Below are 23,933 nucleotides of genomic sequence, written 5' to 3'. Positions count from 1 at the left end.
AAGTCATATACCTTTAGATTGCCATTATTGTTTATTAGCAGATTGTCTGTTTTCAGAACTCTATGAAACACTCCCTTTTGGAATCTCTTGCCATGTATACTTTGGCATCAATCTCAACTAAACATCTTTATTATCAATGATATTCTTTTTCACTTTTGACATCAATGACAATATGATCTTGTCCATACTCATTTGACATTAATGACAAGAATGAACCCCTTTGACATCAATGACAATATTTCCAACAATCTCCTCATTTGTCATTGATGGCAACATAATTTTCTTTCTTTTCTCTAACTCTTCTCCATTCTATATCTCTCCCCCTTTGGCGTCAATGGAAAAGGGATGTTACTAAAACTTCTGTCCACAAATAAATCATAGGAAACATATAAGCATATTCTTTGATACTTACATCAATGTAATATATGCTTCTCCCTTTGTTGGATATTCTCTAATGCTCCCCCTTTCTCTAGTACTCCTCTTTCTTGGGTGACTTGCTTCTTTCAAAAGAATTTGGATCATCTCCTCGAGTTTCACAAGTTAGGAATTTTAGCTATCCCATCACTTTTTTATGCATGTTCAAATCTTCCTCCTCTATCCATGGCTGCCAGATGAAGATCATCCTTTTGATCTCTTTGCAAGAGTCTTCTCACCCTCCTTCTCTTCCTCTAGTTTCTTGATTGCTGCAACTAAATAATTGTCTTTCATGTTTGCACTATCCTCTTGTATGGGGATTTCTTCTTCAGTTATTTTCTCTCAAATGGTAACTCTTTTTTCATTTCCTTCTTTTACTTTACTTTCTTCAAGACCTTCTAATGACCTTTCTCTTTCCAAGGGCTGCTCATGGGAACTTTACTCTTTCATTATCTTCCAAGTCAATATACTCTTCTCTGTTGCTATTATTCACAATAAATTTGGATTGCTCATATGACACCTTAACTCCCTTGATCCTTGATGTAATTTGCTTCGTTTCATACTTACGTTGCTTTTCAAGGTTCCTTTCATAATTCCTCCTCTTGACATCAATGCCATCATTCTTTCTTTGTCGTAACTCTCCTCTTTCGACATTAATGGTGAAGGGATGCTCATCATACAATCCATGTCTTCTATGGCATCATTAAATTAATAGGAACATCTTTAATGTGAAGTTGAACAAGCACAACCATCAACTTTCCATTATCAATTTCTTTTGCTTTTTGCCAACCCATGCTTGTTTGTTCTAGCAAAAATGTCAAATACAAAGATATGAGCATACTCTTCAAGAAAAGACTCCTTTGAATTATTCTCATCCTCCTATCAAACTTTTGAAAAACTCTCTCATTGCCTTAAGCCTTCTAAGCTCTTTATCATCTTGGCATTGATTCTCCTTCACTTCCTTTTAATATGTAGTTTGCTACTACCATAATAGAATTCTCATCCTTCTCTCCAAGTATGACTTCTCTTTCTCTAATATTCTATGAGACTTCATCTTTTGAGTTGTCTTTTCCATAAAGTTGAATGATAGTGTAATGATAAGTTCCCCCTAAATTCGTGCTTCTCAAATTTGTGCATGAAGTGCATAATGCATAATCATAGATTCATCATTTTTATTCTTCTCATTATCTTGCTCGTTTCCTTCTGCATACCTTAGTAGGCTTTCCTTTTTGTTTGTTCATGGTATCCTTCATTTTGTACTCTTTAGGTGGTTTCAAAAAACCACTTCTACAATGTTGTGCTATATGTCCATAGTTACTACATTTGTAGCATATAACATTATAATTCACTAAAGGAACATATGATTTATAATTCCTTAAAGATGCATATGTATTGCAGTTCTTACTTGAGAATCAACAAGGTCTTTTATTTTTGTGCCAACCATAATCATATCTCCTATGTGTTCTACAATCCCTTACTCTACGCCCGAAATGATTACATGAATAGCAATAACCATTAAAGGTATTCTTGACCTTGTATATATGTGCTTGCCTTCGAGGAAACGTCTTCTTGAAATTGTCCTTGTTAACTTTAGGAATCTTTGTCTTCTTGCTACCTTCATTCTTGATAGGGCTTTTGAAAGTGTCTTCAAGGCTTTTTGTATTTCCCTCATTTGTTTTCTTAGGAATCTCCTTGGAGTCTTCCTTGAATGTCTGATTTTCTTTATAGCCAAGTCCTGTTTATTTGATGGTGATCTTTGCCCATTAATGATGTCATCTAGTGTTTTGGTGCTCATTTTGACCTTGAGGCCTTTGTTCAACTTGGTGGTTGTTTTCTCTAGTTCCTTCCTTAGAGAAGCAATCTCAAATTTCTAACCTTTCATAGTTTTCTTCCTTGACTTTCAATTGGGTTCTCATTTCTTCTTCAATTCTTTTTTTATTCAATTTGAGCTTTTAGAAATATGATTATCTTTTCGGATTCGTCAAGACTTCATACTAAACCTTATCAGATTCAAAATTCTCTTGAAGATGTAGCTCTAGTTTCTGGTTCTTCTTTCTAAGTTTTTCAATCTCATATATGGTGCAATAGAGTTCTTCCTCAAAACTCTCCTCATCATCATTCTCATCATATTGTTTTGACTCCTCTTCTAAGTTCATCTTTTCATTACTTACAGGATAGTTTTCTCTTTCAAAGATCCATTTCTGTTGCCAAGGGTGTTTTATTTATCACTTTATTACTTTGCATTTGGTGCTTTGTCATCAATACCCTTCTTGGTATTTCTTTTTCCCTTATTTCCTTTTGTCTTTGCCATAAGTGCTCTCTAAATCTACCTCAAGTGGTTAGACTTTTTCTAGATATATAAATACATGCGTACCCAAGGGAAAAAAAATTGACGTACCGGCGTACCCATATCCCGTATCCACAGCTGTACCAGCAACTTAGACTACCATGCATACTTTTCAGGTTACTGCATATGAATGTATGGGAATAATCATTGAAGTCAGTTTGCCATACTTTTGGTGCATTGTAGTTGCTGTTCTGCACATTCCAGCAACAGCCATTCAGTGGTTTTATTACAGCTGCAAACATTTGATATTTGTCTTATTTTGAGACTTGTCTTTGGGCTTTATCAGATATTTCTTTGATGGCCATAATATATTTTAGAAGGGTTTCAGCAGATATTTTGTATAAACTTCCAGGATTGATCAAGTATCATTTCATCATTTAAATCCATAGCTGTAGATTTTTATATTTGCTCTTAAAGTCCCGCTGCTAGAACTAGCTCTGTGAAAGTTGAAGAATTTATTTGCATGCATTGTAAACTGTGCAGCATGCCACCAGTAAATGTAATAGATTGAAATATTATTCTCACGCTAACCACTATATCTTCTCAACCTGCTCCTACTGGAAACTAGGTTACTAAAAAGCACTAGGCATTGTGTTCTGCCTTGAAAATTTGTCAAGTAAGATAATATCTCAGTTACGGACATAACACACACCACCACAATTGAACCTGCAACTCTTTAAACACCACCTAGAAATCATTTGTGCAGTTAACAGCCTCACACAAGTGGCACCTACACAACGTAACAGAAACCATCAACAATTAGAGGGTCAAATGGTTATGGAATATGAACTGTTATGTTGTCTTGTAACTACTTTCATTTATATTGTACATAAAGTCATTTGATTCTTGAAGTTAGAGATTGGATAACGGAAGAATAGTCTAGGCAAAGCAGTATAATGTGATCACCCTTTTCTGGTCATGGGAATTCTCATTCTCAGCATTGCTGTCAGTAATATCCATTGTAACCCATTTGTTTCTCTATTGAATATAGGTAGAACATTATTACTAAAAGTTTGCTGTGCATTAATGTGTAATGGTTAACAGTGTCTTATGTTTTCCTATGTATATTCTATAATCTTGTTTTTCGCTAAGATAGGATTGTCCTCCAGACCTCCTACGATCCAGATCAGTGTGTCTATCTTACAACATGCATCTATGGAAAATAGTAAAATACTAACCACATGAATGGAACAAAAAATGTTTCATAATCTTCTATAAATAGAATCCAAACAAAAAGAAGTTACCATCAAGTGAAGCAAATTTTCCATCATGATATGAAAGTTAAGAAAAACATACTTGTTTGCGATATGAATAAAAGTCGTTGCTACCTAAAATGGTGATATCAAACCCTGCATGGCAAGATTTTTTTTAACATTCAGGTCAAATCATCTTTGATAATGCCATTGATTTGATCACTTCAACAAAACAATAACTAAAAGAAGAAAATAGTGCCATTGGATGGTATAGTATTTCAGTCTGCATATCCTACAGGGTGACAAAAATGTTTAGAAAGTGTCCAAGAGTGTAAGAGTGTGCAAAACAGGAGCACCTTGTACAAGAAGTTTGAGAAGTGTGTCATGCTTGCCATTATCATTCTCAAAATTTGCTTTTGCAGCTGCCACAGCATACTGCACTGCTTGTTCCACAAACGGATTGCCATTTCCACTGCACATCCAAGAGATAATTATCATTTCCCCATTAAACAGTCCAAAGTATTGTTAATTGCAAGAAGCCACAATGTGGTTATGTGCTGCATAATAGAATAACACATGCAATAACGCTGAATCTAAAAATTCCAATAATGAGTAAGTAAAATGTGAAAGGACAAAAGTTGTAGAAGAAAATATGAACCGAAGAGATAACCACAGACTAGTGATAAATTGATAAGAAAAAAATACCAATTTTATGTGCACCATAAGCCATCTGTCATCCTCCAGATGCACATGGAACAAGTAACACTGTAAAGGATGTAATAGCTATACCTCAAAGATGAGACATTCTGCAGGCTAAGAGTTTTGAGGGATAGCTTGTAAAGACCTTCCTTTGAGAGTTGAGGAGACGATAATTTTACATCTGTCCATAGCTGTGAAATAACAATAAATGAAATACTTGAGCCCAGTAAAGAGTAGAACTAGCTGTGAAATAACAACGAATGAAATACTTGAGCCCAGAAAAAAGTAGAGCTAGCTGTGAAATAACAACGAATGAAATACTTGAGCCTAGTGAAAAGTAGAACTGCAATTGCAGATGTACAGCAAAAAACAAAGGAATAAGAATAGAGAATAGTTTTAGATTGTCCACTCTGAATATGCTCTATAAAATGTTTTCCCTATTCTAGAATGGGACTATAATGAAAAAAGTTATATGTGCACATGAATTTCTTCTTGCTCTTAAGGTAAAATGAACCATCACTAAGTTCACCAATTTCAGAGTAAGCAATATTCTTTTCTCATGCATGCATCTTATACCACACCAAAATCATTTGGAGTAAATCCCATTATTTGTTGTTTTGTATAAGATGTGGACTTCAAAAAGGAGAAATTACACAAAGCTAGAGGAGATATCAACCTTGGAACACATTATATGATCTACCAACAGTCTAGTCAATGGATTAGAGAAGCTTGGAGATGATTTGACTGCTGATTAAAAGACATAATCAAATCCAACATCTACTGAATCACACCTGGATGTATTTCAGTTATGGCCACAAAATCTGTCTATCTAATTGTATTACTACTTTGATAGGACAAAGTTGGATTCAACTCTATTCAGATTGTTCAACTGGGTGCATCCTCAGTCACAATGGTGGTTCTTTGGTCAAATTGTTTAAGTGAGGTCGGTCTCTGCTTCCGTGAAGTGTGCATTTGATAATACTTCACAACTCAAGCCACTAAAATCAAACTTCAGTCAACAAACAATCCAAGAAATCAAGCAATACATTGGAACACATGCATGTGTCGTCAGAATGGGTGATTTTCTTCAAGTTTGATTCTGTAAGGAACATTATTTTTAGATTGCAAGAAACCCTAATCACGGGGATGCAACATAAGATCCCAAATAGACACAAGAATATTTGTTTACATTGTCATCATAAATCATTTTTTATCTCATTATTCTATCAATAAATAGGTTAAGGATCGGGGTTTCATGACCAGTACAAGTAGAATCTTGTGTGAAGCTACAATTCGCAGTACTAAGGCAGTAATAAGTGCAATCTGTTTTCATGCAGATGGAGATGGATTCAACATCAGAATTAACGAAACTATGTACATCAAATCAAGAAACGTTTATGGATAATAGTCAATGTTGTTAAAGCCTAAACAAAATAACATTGTAATATTTAAAATGAAATCATATGATTTTGAGTATAACTTTCTTTCTTTCTGGCCAAATTGAGAATTGTGATATCATTTATTATTACACCTGTAAACCCAACTATGCCAACAAGTGTCACATTAGACCTAGTATATGGCATTTACAACATAACATCTATTTACTCTTTGTTCTCATAAAACTATACTTCAAATAGTGAATAGATTTGGTAATAAATATATCTTTATTAGACCAAAGATGATCAGCCAAGGATCAAACTACTTTCCCAAACTATAATGAATAGATACGGTAATAACTATATCTTTATTAGACCAAAGATGATCAGCCATGGATCAAACTACTTTCCCAAACTATGTAAAATCTATTTAAAGAGCCTAATACTTGCCAAGCAACAAAACTGTATACCAACTCACTCCTATCACTAACCGAAATCCAACAGACAATTACATAGTTAGATAATAAAACATAATAAAGGCATTGTATGTCGATTAAATCATCCCCCCAAAGAAAAGTCATCTTTCAGACAACAACAAAAAAAAGTAATAAAGTAACAATAGGATAGGTTTGCCAAACTTGTGATAGTGTGATCTAACAAGGGGGGCCTCTAAGTTGATGCTTGTTGCAGGCAGCCTGAATAGCCTGATCATAAGCTAATTGTTCCACCACTAGTGAGCATTCCACAATGGAAAAGGAACAAAGATCTGAAGTGATTGTTTCATATGGCAATAGAAAGGAAAATCGATGAAGGAAACTATGATCATCAGCAGATTGAAATGTACGTGAAATATTAGTAGAACCAACATAGCCAGAACATGGACTGATATATGGAGAAGCAATCGCCAATGGCCATACAATTTAATGAACTATGGCTGAGTTCAAAACAAACAAGGAGCCCAATCTAAATGAACATAAAAGTCTAAAAATGTTGAACCCAATCTATCACTAAACCAAAGCTATATTACAAGCAGCCAACCTATCACTAAACCAAAGCTGTATTACAAGCACTTTAGAAGCATTTTGATCATGAAAATGTGTTTAGTATCCCCATATTCCACGGATGTACATTCATCCAATTCACCAACTATATTTGTACCAACATCATAGGCTGAGAAAAACCAATTGTAAAATGCTATAAAGTTGCAATAGAAGAACTACCTTCTGTTTCAGCAAGATACACAAAATGTACATCAAAATTTAAGGATTGAAGTTTCTCCTAGGGAAATCATATAGTACAATTTCTGGGAATAGGTTGTACCACATCAGGATAAGATGATTAGGTCGTACAACAAGAGACGAAATAGTTGGAGGCCACATAACACAATCATTTGTCCTAAATATCCTTCCTATATGGCAAAAACTGAATGATTGAAAATATGTCGGGAAAATTGCACTGTGAAGGAAGAAGCAGAGTAGCCAAGAAGTCATATGGATCTATTTTGAAGATGTATGATAACTTCAAATAGGGACCATGTGACGTCAAAAAAAGTTGCAGGTGGTCCTACAGTAATAAAGGAGGTTGATATATTGTTTAAAACTTTAATTGGATTTTCATTTTTCTATCATACAGTCAACATGTAAGGACTGAATCATACGGTGAAAGGATTTTTTTTTAAAAACACATCCACTGAAGTTTGTACAGTGGGGAAATAGGGTGGTTGTATGGAGGAAAGAATAAATTTGGTAAATTGGTCTCTTTTATACAATCTTAGCCCTGGGGTTTTTGGCTCAATTTCTTCCCCTTTCAGTTGACAAATTTTCTATGCCTCAAAGGTTGCTCTCATACACTTCTCTTTCTCTATCTCTGAAAGAGTCTTTATACTCCCAACTTCTCTTGTATAAGGTAGATTGTATCGACTTTTCAACTTGGCCTACAAGATCAAACCAAGCTTTGTCTTGTAATGGAAGGTGCCTTGTTCCTTCCATTATTCCTTTGTGTGATTGTTTGTAGTGGAAATTTTTCACATTTGTTTTCCCCACTACAACTACGACTCACTCTCTGACTTCAACTTCTACTTCAAGATAGACTTCAACTTCAGATTTGCACTAATGGCATCTTTTTAACAAGCTCTCTTAGTCTTCTTCTTCATTCTCATTGTTCCACCAACATTATAGATCATCTAATCTCTTAATCCTAATCACGTTGTGGTCTCATCCTGCCTTTAGTGGGGTCTAAGGGAATGAATATCTTAAATTGGACACAGTTCCTTTTAAGACATCAACAGCAAATATTTACTCTTCCTTCTAATATAACTAATACTTGAAATAATGAACAAATAATGTAGTAAAATATAAATTTATTGATGACCATAATCAAGAATTTTCTCTCTCCATTCACCAACAAGGTTTTGAGGCAAAAGTAGGGATTTGGACTTTGTTAGAGAAACAACATGGACAAAGATATATGTGAAATTAATGAACTCGCCAGAATTAAGCCAAATTGTCATCTATGCCACTTCATTGTTGCTTGTACATAAATTACAATTATTTGACCAGGCAATGACTGATGTTGACCATTGACTACTCCAAACAATTATGACAACATTTATGACATTTGTGCAACTAACTAGGCCAACTCATATTACATCAGTCCTAGTTTAAGGCATTTAACACATGCATAGCATTAAACGAATCTCATTAATGATCATGCTCAAAACTATTTTCTCTCTCCATACAACAGTAAGGACTTGGGGCAAAAGTGAGTATTTGGCATAGTCCAAGTATTCACATTCACAAAGCTATCTTGAAACTAGTGAGTTTGCCAATATTAAACCAAATTATTGGCCATACCATTTGATTATTGTTTGTACAGAAATCGATTGCTGTTGACAATTATATGCTCCAAGCTAAAGATTTAATTTCATCAGTTAGGTTGATTGTATCATTGTTGGCCTTTATTTTAACTGCTGCAATTGTTTTGCCTGAAACTAAATTCTGGATATGACTTTGTGTTGATTACTGTAATGCCATTGAAAAAATTTGTTTGTTGTCATAAATACCGCTTTATTTTGGCTGAGATTTAGTTCCCATGGTGGACATCTACATCCTGTCCACATGGTGGCTCATGTCGCCATGCCATCTTGTGGGAATAGTATGCAACACTTGCTTAAGTGACATTTGTATTTCATAATCGTGGTGGTTGATACCTCAAAAGTCTCACACAATTATATGAACCTTTGCATCTTCTTGACATCTGTAAAGTGTCCAGAAGATGGCTAAATCCTGTAAATCATCTTGTGGAAATAGTTTTACAATTCACTGACATGGTAACAATTGTAAGCCACTGATATGGAGGGACATTACTTCTGACATTGTTCCCAGCAAAATGCATGCAGATCATCCCCATAAGTTGGACAAATTAAGCCATGTAGAGAAGAACATGTAATTGAAGTTAAACCAAATGGTTGTAACTGTCCGATGTGTGCTTAAAGTTTCAATATTAGTTTCAATATTGATGGTTTGGGATAGATAGTGAAGAGTGAAAACAAGTTAGTTGAAACCAAATGAGTGACACCTTCATAACAACTAATGACAAGCAAATTCCATCTCCAAATGTGAATTTTTTATGGCCTTCATGCCTCTTAGTGCAATGGGTTTAGATTAGTAACATAGTCCAAATTGTGTACAAGTGTCATCATTGTCAAACATCTTGTAATTCACCATTATTTGCAAGTATCTAAGTGGGATGAACCACGACAATGGGTTAAAGTTTTATCCCACTTATTTGGACCATGGAAAACAACATCTAAACTATGGCGATAAGACACAATTATGCTTAGAAAGGGAAAAAGAATCTGTAATCAACATAGTGGAGGTCCTCTAAAGACAAACTGATATCATGAATATACAAAGAGCATGTCAATCATAATACATGGAACACATATTAAAAAAGAAGTCGTATTAATGTCCATGAATAACCAAAATAGGTCAATGGGACTCACAATCAAGTTATGAGGCAATGCTTGACTGCTAAAATAAATTCAATAACTGAAAAAGTAACTACAACTTGAACAATAAAAGACCTAAGAGTGGGGGCAAAGCAGGAAAACCCTAGAGATTCAAAAACGACACATGATCATAAAGATGATGAAACAAAGAAAAAGAAAGCAATGTTGACAGGGAAGAGAATTGTTGGTTAGCATGGTTTGGTTGTGGCAAAACACAAAAAAGGAATAGGGGACCCCTCTCTCTAATAGTGAAGGGAACCACAAATTGTACTAAAAAATAGTGTGTAGATTGAAAAGAACATAACCAATCAAGGGATAGAGAGAGAGAAGGAGAGCGGTGGATGTCAAGGTTGGCTTTAACTTGTACAAAGTTAACAATAGAAGAACTAACATCCCTAAATCACCATTTACGAGCTATTACAGTATTAGATTTAATTATTCTCCACACATGAAAAAATAATCAACAATGCGAACTTGTCTCCTAGTCCCAGAGTGTGAGCAATAGTGAGTTGTTGACTCCCCATACCTAGAACAAATACAAGTGAGCAAGGGCACCTAGATGATCCACAAGGAGGGGCATCTTTCACTAATCTATAACCATTTCAATAGGTAATTACATTATCAAAAGGGTGTTTGAGACCTCTAATAATTGGAATAAGCTGAGAAAAGGTAACCGATCTGACAGTCCTAGTAGTCCCCTATAAAGCTTCAGATCTGGAAATGACTACTTACATGAGGTAAAGGGCCATGGTCCTCTAGTTGCAACAACAAAAAAGGTTGCTTAGAGACCCTCCATAGTCTTTGTGAAAACAAAGATATCTTCCTTCAATCATATGGGACCCTACAAATAAATTACTTCTCAATCTTCATTTCCTAGAAGGCAAAATGTGATAGAATCTATTAGCTCTCGAAATATTGTGGTTCATACCAGCTATAACTACTTAAAGAAAGGAAGAAGTAATATTAATGTTCATAAATAACCTCAATAGGTCAATGGGACTCAAAAAATACATCTAGTTATAATAAAAAAATTGGGAGAAAGAATCTCTTAAATCTGAAAAGTCCCTCAACATTAAAAATGTATATACAACTAAAGAGATTAATGATAAATTGTTTAAACACCAAAACATATAATCCAATTACAAGTACAAACAACCATGTGAGAGAAAGATCACCCAATGAAACAAGCATTTCATTAAGATTAAAGTTGAATTCCAAATCTAGAAATTACCATGGTCACATGTTCATAACAAAGCTCAAGATAGAAAACCTATGTTACGAGTTCCTTTAAAAACCCCTCCTGTACCCATATGCGTACAATTCTAGTCCTAGTCCTTGGCTGGTTCCTCATTGGGTTCGCCCAGGGTCCCTCTAGAGAGGAACTTTGGCCAAACCTAGGCAGACCCAGGGGCTGCCCAAAAGAAAAACAGAAAACCAAAAAAAAAAAATCTTTTAAAACATTTTTATAAACAAAAAAATGCCTATGTACATAATTTCACCTTTACGTGATAAAATTATGAAAATGGCATGTATCATAAAGGTTTGTGTGGTTTCAAAGGCCTTGATTTGGGCTTGATGGAAAAAAATTCACAACTAGCTGTCACGTGCAAAAGGATGTGGGCTGAAGTCTCTATAGATGAGGCAACTTCTACACATGACACAGCTAGTGGGAGGGGCACTCCAATTGATTGTGGTTCAATTGAAATTGAATCAAACATTGACCTTGATGCTTTTGATGAGGAAGAATATGAAGACTATTAAAAATTGATTGTAATTTTAACTTTTCATTGTGTAATGACATTTTGAAACTTCAAAATTTTCATTTTTGCAAATTATGAATATGAGGTATTCAAATACTCTATTTATTGGCAAATGTGAGTATCATTGTTCCCATAATTTAGAATTTTGAACATACATGTATTCCAATACCCATACCCAAGGAAAAAAAATTTGTCCATCGTATCAGGTTCCAATACCCGTACCATATCGGAACCAGCAACTTTGTAGAAAACTAATAACAGCATCATCTAACCTCACAAAAGGGGAAATATAAGATATGATAACATCCACAGGGGAATGTCCACAACTAATGGAGCTCGAATAAATAACCCTATGAGGAGTTGGCAACTTCACCTAAAATATCACCTAACACCCAAGGTCAATGAACTTCTAAAGATAGAGAAAACTAGTAATGTATGTTTACCTCTATAACCTACATTGTGAGCAAGCTGAACTAGAAAGCCCTCAATGCTAACACAAAGAAGTTTTAGAATACTTGAACTTGAAGGGGGATTTAAGTTCCATAGTAGCAAATATGCAAAGATAAGCACAATCTCACTGAATTTTTCCCCATTGACATGCGAATCTTAATGCCTCCTAGTAGCTCTAGAGATCACATGGAAATTTTTATGTCAACAAATGATAGCCTCTTAAAGGAAAGGGCTAAGTAACTCGTCAAAGAAGATAACTAGAGGGATCTGTGAGAGAATAAAAATGACGAAATGAAGACAACCCAAATACTCAAAAAAAGAATACAAAGGAAAACGATTACAAGATTTACATCCCAAAAGTGCCATATAACATGGCCCACATCAACAAAGAAATTCTTTAATTCATGTGAACTTCTAGAATAAGATGAAGTGTCTCTTATGGTACAAAAGAACTTCTAGAATTAAATGAGGATGGCATATTAAATTTATTTATAGCCAATAATGAAGCAAAACGAGACCAAATATCCTAAACTAGTGCTTGTATAAACGTCTTTTAAATTCACATTTTTGTATGATGAGTTTTACATAAACAAAGGGCTGTTTTAGAAATGAAATCTACAAAACATCAGAGAAAAGATTGTGATAACTGAAATATTTGAAAATATCCAAAATTTTATTATGCTCTAATATTAAGTTTGCACAACTGCATCATAGATTGTGAAGCATGGTCCTTTCTCTTTTGTCACGTCATCTTTCTGACTTATTTCATCTTAAGTCAACCACTTGAATGGTTTTTCATCTGTTCCTGCTCATTGTATTGTTGTGAAAAGTCCATTGTATTGTTGTGAAAAGTCCAAATTTAAAATGCTCGTAAGCAATAATTATCATGTCATAAAATGATAAAGAGAAAAAGAAGCCAGTCCAGGCAACTAGTTGTAAATCCTGTCCATTTAAGCCTAAAATTTATATTTGAAAAAAATATCAAGACGTGATGTGTAAGGACAGCTGAACAAGGTTCAAAATAAGTACCCAAGCCCAGCTCCCTGTATCTATGCTATCATGCAATGGCTTCACAATTGCATAGAAACGCGCTGTGGTAGTTAGGACAACCCCTGGATTTGGTTTTTCAAGAATGAGGTAAGCACCTGTTATTAGAACTTTACCAGGAGCTGATGCAACTCTGCAAAGCATGAAATTTAACATACATTTTCATTAGTAGTAGCATTTGATAAGCCTTCCTCAAAGATTTACTAAACAAATAGCAGTAAAGAGAATGAATGAGCCAAGCAACAAGTGGCAATGATACTACAAAACTTTCGTGACTGAAGACTACTTACACAGCCATGGATTACTGTCTTCCTCACTTTCTTGTCACTTCGGCTTGATCCTGGATCTTTATTAAACTCTTCTCTGAAAGGGCACAAACATGTATAATTAAAAACAATCTGGAGGTTAACTAAGGTCATTAAAAGCTAACAATTTACCATATCAGAAAATAACCAAAAGGAAAGTACTCTTAACAAAGTCTCTTCAATCATGAGGAGCTTCAGAATGTTAATTGTCAATCAGAAAATAATTCTACGATATTGATGAATCATAAACAAAAGGAAAACAAACTTATCTTTACAAAAGTGTATTGCTTGTATAACAAATCTCTAGGTTAAACTGTTAAACTTTAATTCTTCATTTTGTAGCCAACAACGGAAGGTTTCTAAGGCCTGGTCTAAAATAAAACTCATTTAGGGACAAATTAATTATATTCCTTGAGGTCTTAATTTCAAGAGCAATTTGAGATTTCGTATACTATCTACACGATGTGAATCAAAGAGAGGACTATTAGTTTCAGGCATGTTTGTGAAGTTAATAGGATGAATGACAAATGTCTGAACTCTGAATCAGAACCAAAGTACTTTATGTAGTAGATTGATTTTAGCTATTGCGCATTGATCTACACCTAGTCACAAACTAGGTAATTTGGATGCTTTTGTCAACAAGAAACAATATATTGTGATCCAACTCAAAAACTTATTATTTTGAGGCTCCAAATACCATTTGTGAAATTAATTTTGAGATTAGCTTTGCTTATTTGTTTACCGTTTTTCATGTTTTCGTCTGAGCTGCATAACATTAGCTCATGTGCTTCAATAAACAAACAAAGGCCATGTTAAACAATGGATTTGTGGTTGAATACTCTTGCAGGTTAATCTATTAACATGTCATGATAAAATCTATATTCTTAGTTACGATGCTTGAGAATTTGCGAATTTGTTGATAAAGTCAAATGGTCCCAGGGCATGCAGTACATCGATGATTATATAAGTTACTTAGCGTCATGTATCACAATAAACATCTATAGTATGAAGCTATGATATGAGAACAATTGCAAGAAAGAAAGAACACAAAGGATTAATCATAACTGTGCAAGCTATAGACTCTTATCATATTAGGTATTTATTTAGTATAAGATATAAAAGGAAGCTTCTAGATTAAGGTAGGTACACAGAGATGTGCAAATAACAAGAATACGCAACAAAAATACAATACAGCACATGTGATTGCCTCATCATTTCCAGTCTGCTTTCAGGAAATTGTTCCTGGTTTCTGCTGAAGATGTGGAAAGTGGTGCTCAAATGATGATGAGGATATTCACATAACTTGAATTCGAAAGAACCTTTTGTGGCAAACTAAGTGGTATTGAAGCAGTTATAAAAGTGTCAACATCAAGAAAAGTATCTTCATCCAAAGGAGGCTGAAAATCTGAAACAGTATCCTTACGATGAATAATGGGATTCAACCAGCCCTGAAATTTGACAGTCATCCCTATCTGTCATATGAAAATCTTACGGCAGTTTGGCAATTTAAATGTTTTTCACTTGATGTTTAAAAAAATACAAATTGTCAAAATAATTGTTCAAATAGCATTTATCAAAGAGCCTACAATGCATTTCACTTTCCAAATTTTCGAAATTATAGTTTGCGCATCTGTCAAAGAGCCTATAATACAATTCTGAAGCTATTTAAAAGAAGAAAAGACATATGGATCTCTAAGAAATTTGTTTCTCTAGGTACAGTGTACAAAGTATAGTGGGATCTATAGAGAAATGTATCTCTTTAATTGTAGAGAAAATTGTTTAAAAACTAGTATCACTGACCATCTTAATTTTCAATAATATGAGTAGATCTCAAATTTGGTTTGTGAGAAATTCGATCAAATATGCTCACTAATAATAGAAAATTATACATTTTTAATTAATTTAAGAATCACAAATTCAAATATAAAAGTATAGTTCTACAGAGTTTTCTGATGGGAAAGCGAGGGGACATGGGGACAGACTTTGAGGATGGGGGACCAAGGGCCTAAGTTTGGGGATGGTAGGGGGATGGTGAGGCAGCGGGGTAGAGGGTGGCACAAACATCTATAGTACTTGAAAAATTAGTTATAAAAAAGATGTGTAAGGAATATGTATAACAATTGCAAATGAAACTTTGGCATACTAAGTAAAGTTTAAACTAATAAACATAAAAACATGGCAATAATTGCAATGAGCATTAATAGTGGTGGGTAGAGGTCTGGTGACAAATAAGGAATATGTATAAGACTTGCAAATGAACTTTGGCATACCAAGTAAACTTTAAACTAACAAACATTAAACACATGGCAATGAATGCATTGGTTTTGGGGTCAAGGAGTAGTTCCCCTTGCAGGGTTTAGGGGTAGAGCCCCTAGCAAGGTCAAGGGGTAGCGCCCCTTGCAAGGGTCTAGGGGAAAATCCCCCAGCAGGGTCAAGGAGTAGTTCCCTTTGCAGGGTTTCGGGGTAGAGCCCCTAGCAAGGTCAAGGGGTAGCGCCCCTTGCAAGGGTCTAGGGGAAAATCCCCCGGCGGGGTCAAAGGTCAATGCTTGGATGTTCTTGGGATGGTTGGGAGACTCGAAGTCTCCTGAATGTCTCTGCAACATCTCAAAGTACCCCAAACCAAGGGGCGTCTTGGAAACATCCTTGAGCGACGGTGGTGGGATGATTGGGGGATGTCACCCTCAAGTCCCCACATCTTGGGGACATCCAATAAAACGCATCCATTTGGAACATTGTATAAAAGATTTGTTTACAAAACGCACTATGATAAAAAAAAATTAAAGAAAATAAAAAAATCTTTAAACAATATTAAGTTTTTAAACTAAACAAAAATAAGAGCATGATAAAATAATGTGACTAATTGGAATATTACTTACAAATTACAGTCGTAGCAACTTTCTTCATATCTATGTAATGGCAACAACTTTCCTTGGTCTCTCTAAATGTAGATTTGCATTGGCAATAAAGTGTATAGGTCAAAAAAATGAGGTCACAATTATTTTTGACCCAAAGCAACCAGTGAGGTCACAAGCGAGGAACCTCATCCCTGATATAAACATTTAACAATACAACCCAGTGGGGTTTGAACATTGATGGCAAGAACAACAACACAACTTAACCATTACACCATGCCAATATCAGCAAAATGAGAGTAAGATTAGAAAACAATTATAACAATGAATATTTTCTAAGTTTATACATAAAGCAAAAATCTTAAATTTATTGCTACAATTAAAGTTTCTAAATTGCATTTGACAAATATTTAAGATAATCATTCTAAAGATGAGTCTTATGATTATTTATTAATAATTTGAAATTATTTGATGTATAATGAATCATGATATGTTGAATTTTATAAAATATGGGTTGGTATGAAAATATAATATAATTGTAGACATCAATAGTGTTATATCATAATTTTTTTTATGGCGACTAATAAAAATTATCTTTTAAAATTTGTCTTAAAATTTAAGCAATTTAAGCTCTAATACCAAATGTAATGGCACTTTTCTCCTGGAGTTATATCAAATATTTGCAACGGAAATAATACTAGAGTTGATATTATTTGTAATAGATTATTTTATCAAAGTAGATATAAATAATAATGCATACTACATGTGTGATTATTTATAAGAACTCTGAAGGAAATATCTAACATAATAAATTGAATAACATAACCACATAAATCAGTCATTTTATCATCAAATTCATATATTATATTCTCAATAACTTTTATTATCAAAGGTTTCCAATACTTATCTTAATCTTGAGCACTTGGAATGGTCATTCTCACTCCATTCTAAGAAGATTCCAATGGTCTTGGCCCTCATAGCTATGGCGCATCTATGAGGAACCAATTCTTATTCAGAACTAACACAGAGACTTCCCAAGCATCAACACATCATGCTCCAAAGATTACTCAACATGCATACAACATGCTCCAAAGTAATTGCTCAACATGCACAACAACCCTAGCCAAGAAAATCCTAGGTGCACTTTGTACCTCGAGTTGGACACACTCAATGTACCCCCTTCTCCAAGCCCATAGTCCACCAAGCCACCTCCTTCTTCTTCCTTGAGTGATCTCCACGCCCCCTCTTCTCACATGAATTCTTTATATAACATTTTAAGGGGTGGTTTCTAAACTATCACACCTTTTCACAAGAGTTTCCTTTTAATTATTTTTTAATAAATAATTATTCCTCTCCCTCTTTAAAGGGTTTTCATAACTATTCTTTATTAATCCCTCTTTAAATCAAAGGATCATAATATCCCTCATTTTCATCTCCCTTTTAATTATAACGGGATATTTCATAGTTTAATCTTCTCTTGGAAAAAAGTCACATAACAATTGATTTGTAAGTCCCCTGAACAAAGCTATTTATTTCTCAGCTAAAATCTGAAATTGATCTACTTTGATTGTTCCAGTAAGCAATGATTTTTGTTTACTAAAGATTTTCTTTGTCATTACTAAAATTTTAAGTTAGGTTTAATGGAATCAGCTTCAATGATAAAGCAGTGAAACTAACATACTGCAGCCCAAGATTCAAATGCCCTAGAGCCTAGACACATGATAAAGTGTTGAATTGGGGTGAATTACTGCATCCAATTCACTGGGTGCAACGTACCACAATGGACAAACAAGATGCAAGCCCCTAACGAATTTCACAGAAATACCCTTCAATTATGGTATCTAAGATGCAGATTATCCATTAAGGAATTTATTGAATTAAATTTTGAAAACAAAAGCATTGAACTGAAGTTTTAGGTCGAAAAGTTTGAACTTTATTATACCCACAAATACCGAATTGAGATTAGATTCTGTAATAATTGTAAATATATGGACGCCTGGGACCATGTAGTCTGATTCAAATCATCGATTGTCAAAAACTTTGTCAGCAGAGATCCAATTTTGTAAATTATAGACTGTGGAAGCTTAAAATTTCTAAAATGAAAATTATTATCAGCTGCATGCAAAAATTTGCGCAGGCATTTCCCTGCTCAAACATTGGAGCTCATACAATAGCCTCTTTAGGTTTAAATTTTATTTCTTTTTAAAATATGAAACAAAATCACGAATAGCCTTTTAGCCTTCTACACAATCGTTTGAAACAACGCAGCGGCATCATAAAACAGAAAAATGCACTATTCCGAGAAATTCGGAAACTCGACAAAGAAAATTTCTTGTTCATCTAAATTAAGAGTTAAATTATTTAGCCAGAGCACTATACTATCCCCAAAAAATAAACAAATTTTGATGAATTTACAGGCTAACCTCTAAATTTGCATAGCAGTGCAATAAATCCTTCGGCGGAGTGTTTTTTTCCTGAAATTAACCCGATCAGAATGCACACCGTCTATTTGGACTAATATAGATTCTGTTTCTGCTTTAACTCATGTTCATCGTTATAAATATATCGGAGCGTTATAATAATATTTATTTATTTATTTTAAAGAGTGAAAACAAGCTGCAATCTCAGCATTTTCTTTAAAAAATGTAACATACAAATTCCTGTGGCTTTTCAAACTAGTCCCTTGCACGTGCATATGAATAGATCCAGTCGTCAGCACGTGTTGCAGAACATGATTAACAATATGCTGCCTTTTGTATTTTTTGTTCACCTAAGTCAAATCACTAATCTCTAAGTTCAATGGATTAATAAAGATTGTTTTATCCTTTGAATTTGATGAATGATTTATATGCCATAATGTTTGATGAAGGTTTGGTAAACGAAGTAGTAGTTTGGTGGAAATTTTATTAATAAGTATGTTTGAGTTGGCCTAATCTTTTTGAATTTGATAACGATATATATGTGAAATATCGTTAGGCACTTTCATCATCATTTGAACAAGAAAAGAGTTGAAATGCAGAAGTTGGTTTGTGAAAGGATTTGTCCCATGGGCTATATTTAGTCTCGTGGACGTTAAAATAATTTCTTCTTCTTCTTCTAAGTCATAATATTTGGTAAAGGTTTTGTAAATGAAGTAATAGTTTGGTGGAAATTTTTATTAATAAGTGTATTTGAGTTAAAGTTATGTTGGGAAGTCCTAAAGCTTGAATCTTATGGGTACTATATAAATATGTCTAGTGGAAATTCATGAGTACAATGGGTGCAAATTGTCTATTTTTGAAGGATACACATAAATTGTAATTTGGAACGATGTGATTGAAAATGGCAAAGGTTATGGTGGTATGACGGTCTTAATAAAAAATACATGGGGAAGAAACATTAAGTTGGAGAAATAAAACCCAAATAAGCAATACATTTGATTGTAAAAAAATTGAGAACGATAGGCACACAAGAATTACAGCATGTTATTTTGCCTCTCTAGTGTCAAAAACCTAAAAAAAAGAGAGAGAATGTAAGGACCCTTTTGCAACACTAAAAGAAGACATTCATATTTATCCCAACAAGTTGGAGTAATTATATCTAAATGACTTCAATGCGAAGACATCTAATCAACAAATTGGAATCTTATTCAACAAGGAAGATAATAACCCTTTATGTCTTATTGAAGTGAAAAATTATTGATGGTCAAGGTATTTGACAAATGAAAGGGATACTAACACAATTGGTGAAGAATTACTTATTCTATGTGGTACTTTTGATTTAATTGTTTGCAATGGTATGGTCGAAATGAAGAGCTCTAGAAATTATACATACAAAATTTGCAATGGACCAAGTGTTGTTGATTATACCATTTGTTCATAAAAAAATATTGATAAGATAATGGAGGTTGTGATTGAAGATACCTTTATTGATTTATAATAAAATATAATACAACTTTTTCTATCTTGGTGGGAAAAAATTCAACATATGATACAAGAACAACATACCCACAAATCTCCAATAAAGGGAAAATTCCTTTCAACCCAAGAAAATTGTGATAGCATTGAGGAAACGTTCAAGCAATTAATGCAAACAGGATGAAAATTTAGCATGCCCATTGTTCTAGCCATTCAATCTACTAAGTTTTAACCCACGAGTGAATGAAATAAATTTCCAACATACAAGTAATAAAAATTTTCCTTTTTTCATTTCATAAACGAGATGCATATTTGAAATAATTCCCATTTCAACTTTTCCATTTCGTCATAAATCATGTATACAATATCATTTTCATAAACATATGAAAGTATTTACATTTTTCCTTTCCAAACTTCCATTTACTTTAGGATTATTTGAATACATACAAAGCTTCTATGAGCTTAATGAAACATAAGAAAAACAAATGGTCTAGATGTCCTTGATGGCATACATCCTCAAATTTCAGTCACCAACTACATGAGGAAGAGCATCACTCAAGAGTTTTTTCCACCCAACCAAGACTTTACAGTCAAAATAATAGCCTTATGAGCATAGTGTTGTGTCCTACATAACTAGAGCTACCATACATTGGCTACAACCTATATGCGTGTCATTCCCTGTCTAGTATGTAAACTTGGATCACAATGAACTGACAGTGTAGACAGTGGCAACCTACACTACTTTGGCCAAAGAATTCATCATCAATACTTTGAGTGTGAGTCGTATGTCCACCCACTTCATTGCTTTATTTGGTAAATTGGCCACTTAATTTATTCTCATACCAGTCCCATAAGGTTAATAATAGAATGACTAACTAGGTTATTCCCATCCACGGATTGACCTAACCCCAAGATTAACCAAATTAGTCATTCCTCTATATTAAAGATACACACCTTAGCACAACTCTAACTTAGCTATTACATACATGTACGTAAATCTATTCATAATGATTATCAAGTTTCTATCAACTCAAGAATGTATATTCTACAAGTAACACAATCTCAATCATTGCTTTAATTAAGCTTCTACAATAACTTGTTCTATATATATACATATAACAATATAAAAGAAAAGATAGAATCCTCATGCCTAGTTTATAGCTTCCACACAATACCAATTCCTTCTCGCAATAACGCTAGCTTCACAACTTATCCACTAACATAAAAATTCACAAGCTCTCATTGATAACAACTAACCTTCTTCCTCACAATACTTGAACTATCATCTTTCTCTCACTAATGAAGAATAATGAAAACAAAGATCAATAAGCAAAATGAAAAGAGATTGCGGAGATGAAAAGATGAGATGAGATGATGATATACTCTAAGAGAGCTCCTCTATTTATACACAAGTTTGAGAGAATTGGTGCTACAATTAAGTTCTCTCTCATTGCCACCACTCTCTCTCTCTCATTGCCACCGCTAAGACTATGTGGCTACTCTCTAACTATAAGGTTGACACATAATAGTCCAATAAAATACTACTACGTATCATCCTAAATATTATGCTTAGTCAATTGTGATTAGTTAGCATTAATCATTTACCTAAACAAATAGGTTTCTAACTCTAAATACTACTATTAATAAAAGTGTTTTCCTTAATAATTATATCGATGCGTAATTGACTAGTTCGCATTGCCATCCACTTATTATAGGCGTTTCTTGCACATGGCTCGCTTCTCATTTGAATGGGTCTAGAGACCTCCCTAACTCTATGCTCACCCCTTATTAAACTGGGGTTGAAATGTACACTTGGCATATCCAATACTTATGCACTTCTCCCATGGTTATCCCTTCCCTTGAGAATAGGGTGTGCCACCTTTATGGTGGTCACCCCCTTACACATGTTGACCACCTCTATGCTCACCACTATGTGATGTTTGAACGATTTGCATATGGTGTAACATGGAATTAATAAAATGCAGGTCGATATGTATATGTATATGTATATGTATATGTATACATACATACATACATACATAAATATACATGTATACACACACACACATATACATATACACAGACATGTATATATATGATGTGTGTGTATATGTATATGTGTGTGTATATACACGTATATGTATATATGTATGTATGTATGTATGCATGCATGTATGTATGTATGTATGTATGTATGTATGTATGTATGTATGTATGTATATTCATATGTATGTACATACATATATGTGTGTGTGTGTGTGTGAAACCCTAAACCCTAAACTCTGTGTGTGTGTGTGTACATACATACATACATACATATGCACACACACACACACACACACACATCATTATGGCACCTAATGCTATCAAATTGCCACCTCCTCAGGTTAAGTTGTTGATTGTTGTTGCATCAGGAGCTATTAAATCGGGTGCTAAAGCATGAGTGTTTTGTATCCATTGAGCAAAGATAGGTTGTAATTGTATAGCAGTATCTGAAAATATATCTTTAGGACGTCATAAAGAATTCATAGCATCATTATGAATATATAGACCAAAACTATGGAAACCTAAGAAAATGCATGCCCAGTTGAGGTGTGAAACGATTGCATCACAATGTCTTGGAACACGGTCTAAAAGATTGTTGTATTGAGTAGTCGGATCATAGTCTCTTACCATAAAAATAGTTGCATGTGCAACAACACCAACTATGAGAAATCCACCAATCCACATATGGTGCATGAACAAAGATAGTTGGGTACCATAGTCAGTAGCTAGATATGGATAGGGAGACATAAAATACATACGGTGAGCTACAACAATAGTTAAAGACCCTAGCATAGCTAGGTTAAGAGCTAATTGAGCATGCCATGAAGTAATTAAGATCCCGTAAAGACCTTTATGCCCTTCCCCTATAAATGGACCTTTATGAGCTTCCAAAATATCCTTGAGGTTATGACCAATAACCCAATTGATTCTATACATATGACCGATGATTAGAAAAAGAATTGCAATAGCCAAATGGTGGTGTGCATTATCAGTCAGCCACAGACCCCCTGTTACTAGGTTGAGTCCTCCATGAAAAGTCAAAAAACCTGAATGTGTGTGTGTGTGTATGTATGTATGTATGTATATCTATATATCTATATATGTGTGTGTGTGTGTGTATATATATATATACATACACACACACACACACACATATATATATATAAATACATACATACATATATATACATACACATATATGTATATGTATACATATACATGTATGTATGTATGTGTATACATATACATATACATGCATACATAATATGTACACATACATACATACATACATATAGATACATACATACATACATGCATGCATGCATGCATATATACATACATACATATAGAAATATACATACATATACATACATACACATATATACATGTATGTATGTATGTATGTATATGTATGTATGTATGTATGTATGTATGTATATGTATGTATATGTATGTATGTATGTATGTATGTATGTATATGTATGTATGTATATGTATGTATATGTATGTTTAAGTATATGTATAAGTATATGTATGTAT

The 23,933-nt window shown here is 33.9% G+C and overlaps 1 protein-coding gene and 1 pseudogene across 2 annotated transcripts in view; both read right to left on the bottom strand.

The window, feature by feature from the left end:
- LOC131041760 (phosphomevalonate kinase, peroxisomal) overlaps nucleotides 1-19,094 on the bottom strand; it is a 65,415-nt gene extending 46,321 nt beyond the window's left edge. The window contains exons 1-6 of one of the 2 annotated variants that reach the window (XM_057974962.2): nucleotides 18,876-19,094; nucleotides 13,586-13,658; nucleotides 13,278-13,428; nucleotides 4,744-4,844; nucleotides 4,311-4,426; nucleotides 4,058-4,110 (exon numbers count right to left, since the gene is read on the bottom strand). In XM_057974962.2, the coding sequence (XP_057830945.2) occupies nucleotides 4,058-4,110; nucleotides 4,311-4,426; nucleotides 4,744-4,844; nucleotides 13,278-13,428; nucleotides 13,586-13,593 (429 nt within the window). In that variant the 5' untranslated portion in view covers nucleotides 13,594-13,658; nucleotides 18,876-19,094. Of the gene's footprint in view, nucleotides 1-4,057; nucleotides 4,111-4,310; nucleotides 4,427-4,743; nucleotides 4,845-13,277; nucleotides 13,440-13,585; nucleotides 13,659-18,875 lie in introns of those variants that run through there. The other variant, XM_057974961.2, reaches the window with a different exon arrangement.
- The window catches only part of LOC131858949 (photosystem I P700 chlorophyll a apoprotein A1-like), a 10,451-nt pseudogene continuing 1,392 nt past the window's right edge, over nucleotides 14,875-23,933 (bottom strand).

Source organism: Cryptomeria japonica, chromosome 10 (assembly GCF_030272615.1).
Source record: "Cryptomeria japonica chromosome 10, Sugi_1.0, whole genome shotgun sequence".
In the NCBI taxonomy this organism is placed as follows: Eukaryota; Viridiplantae; Streptophyta; class Pinopsida; order Cupressales; family Cupressaceae; genus Cryptomeria; species Cryptomeria japonica.
The sequence above is the reverse complement of the archived record's forward strand: the minus strand, read 5'-3'. Positions and strand labels throughout refer to the sequence as shown.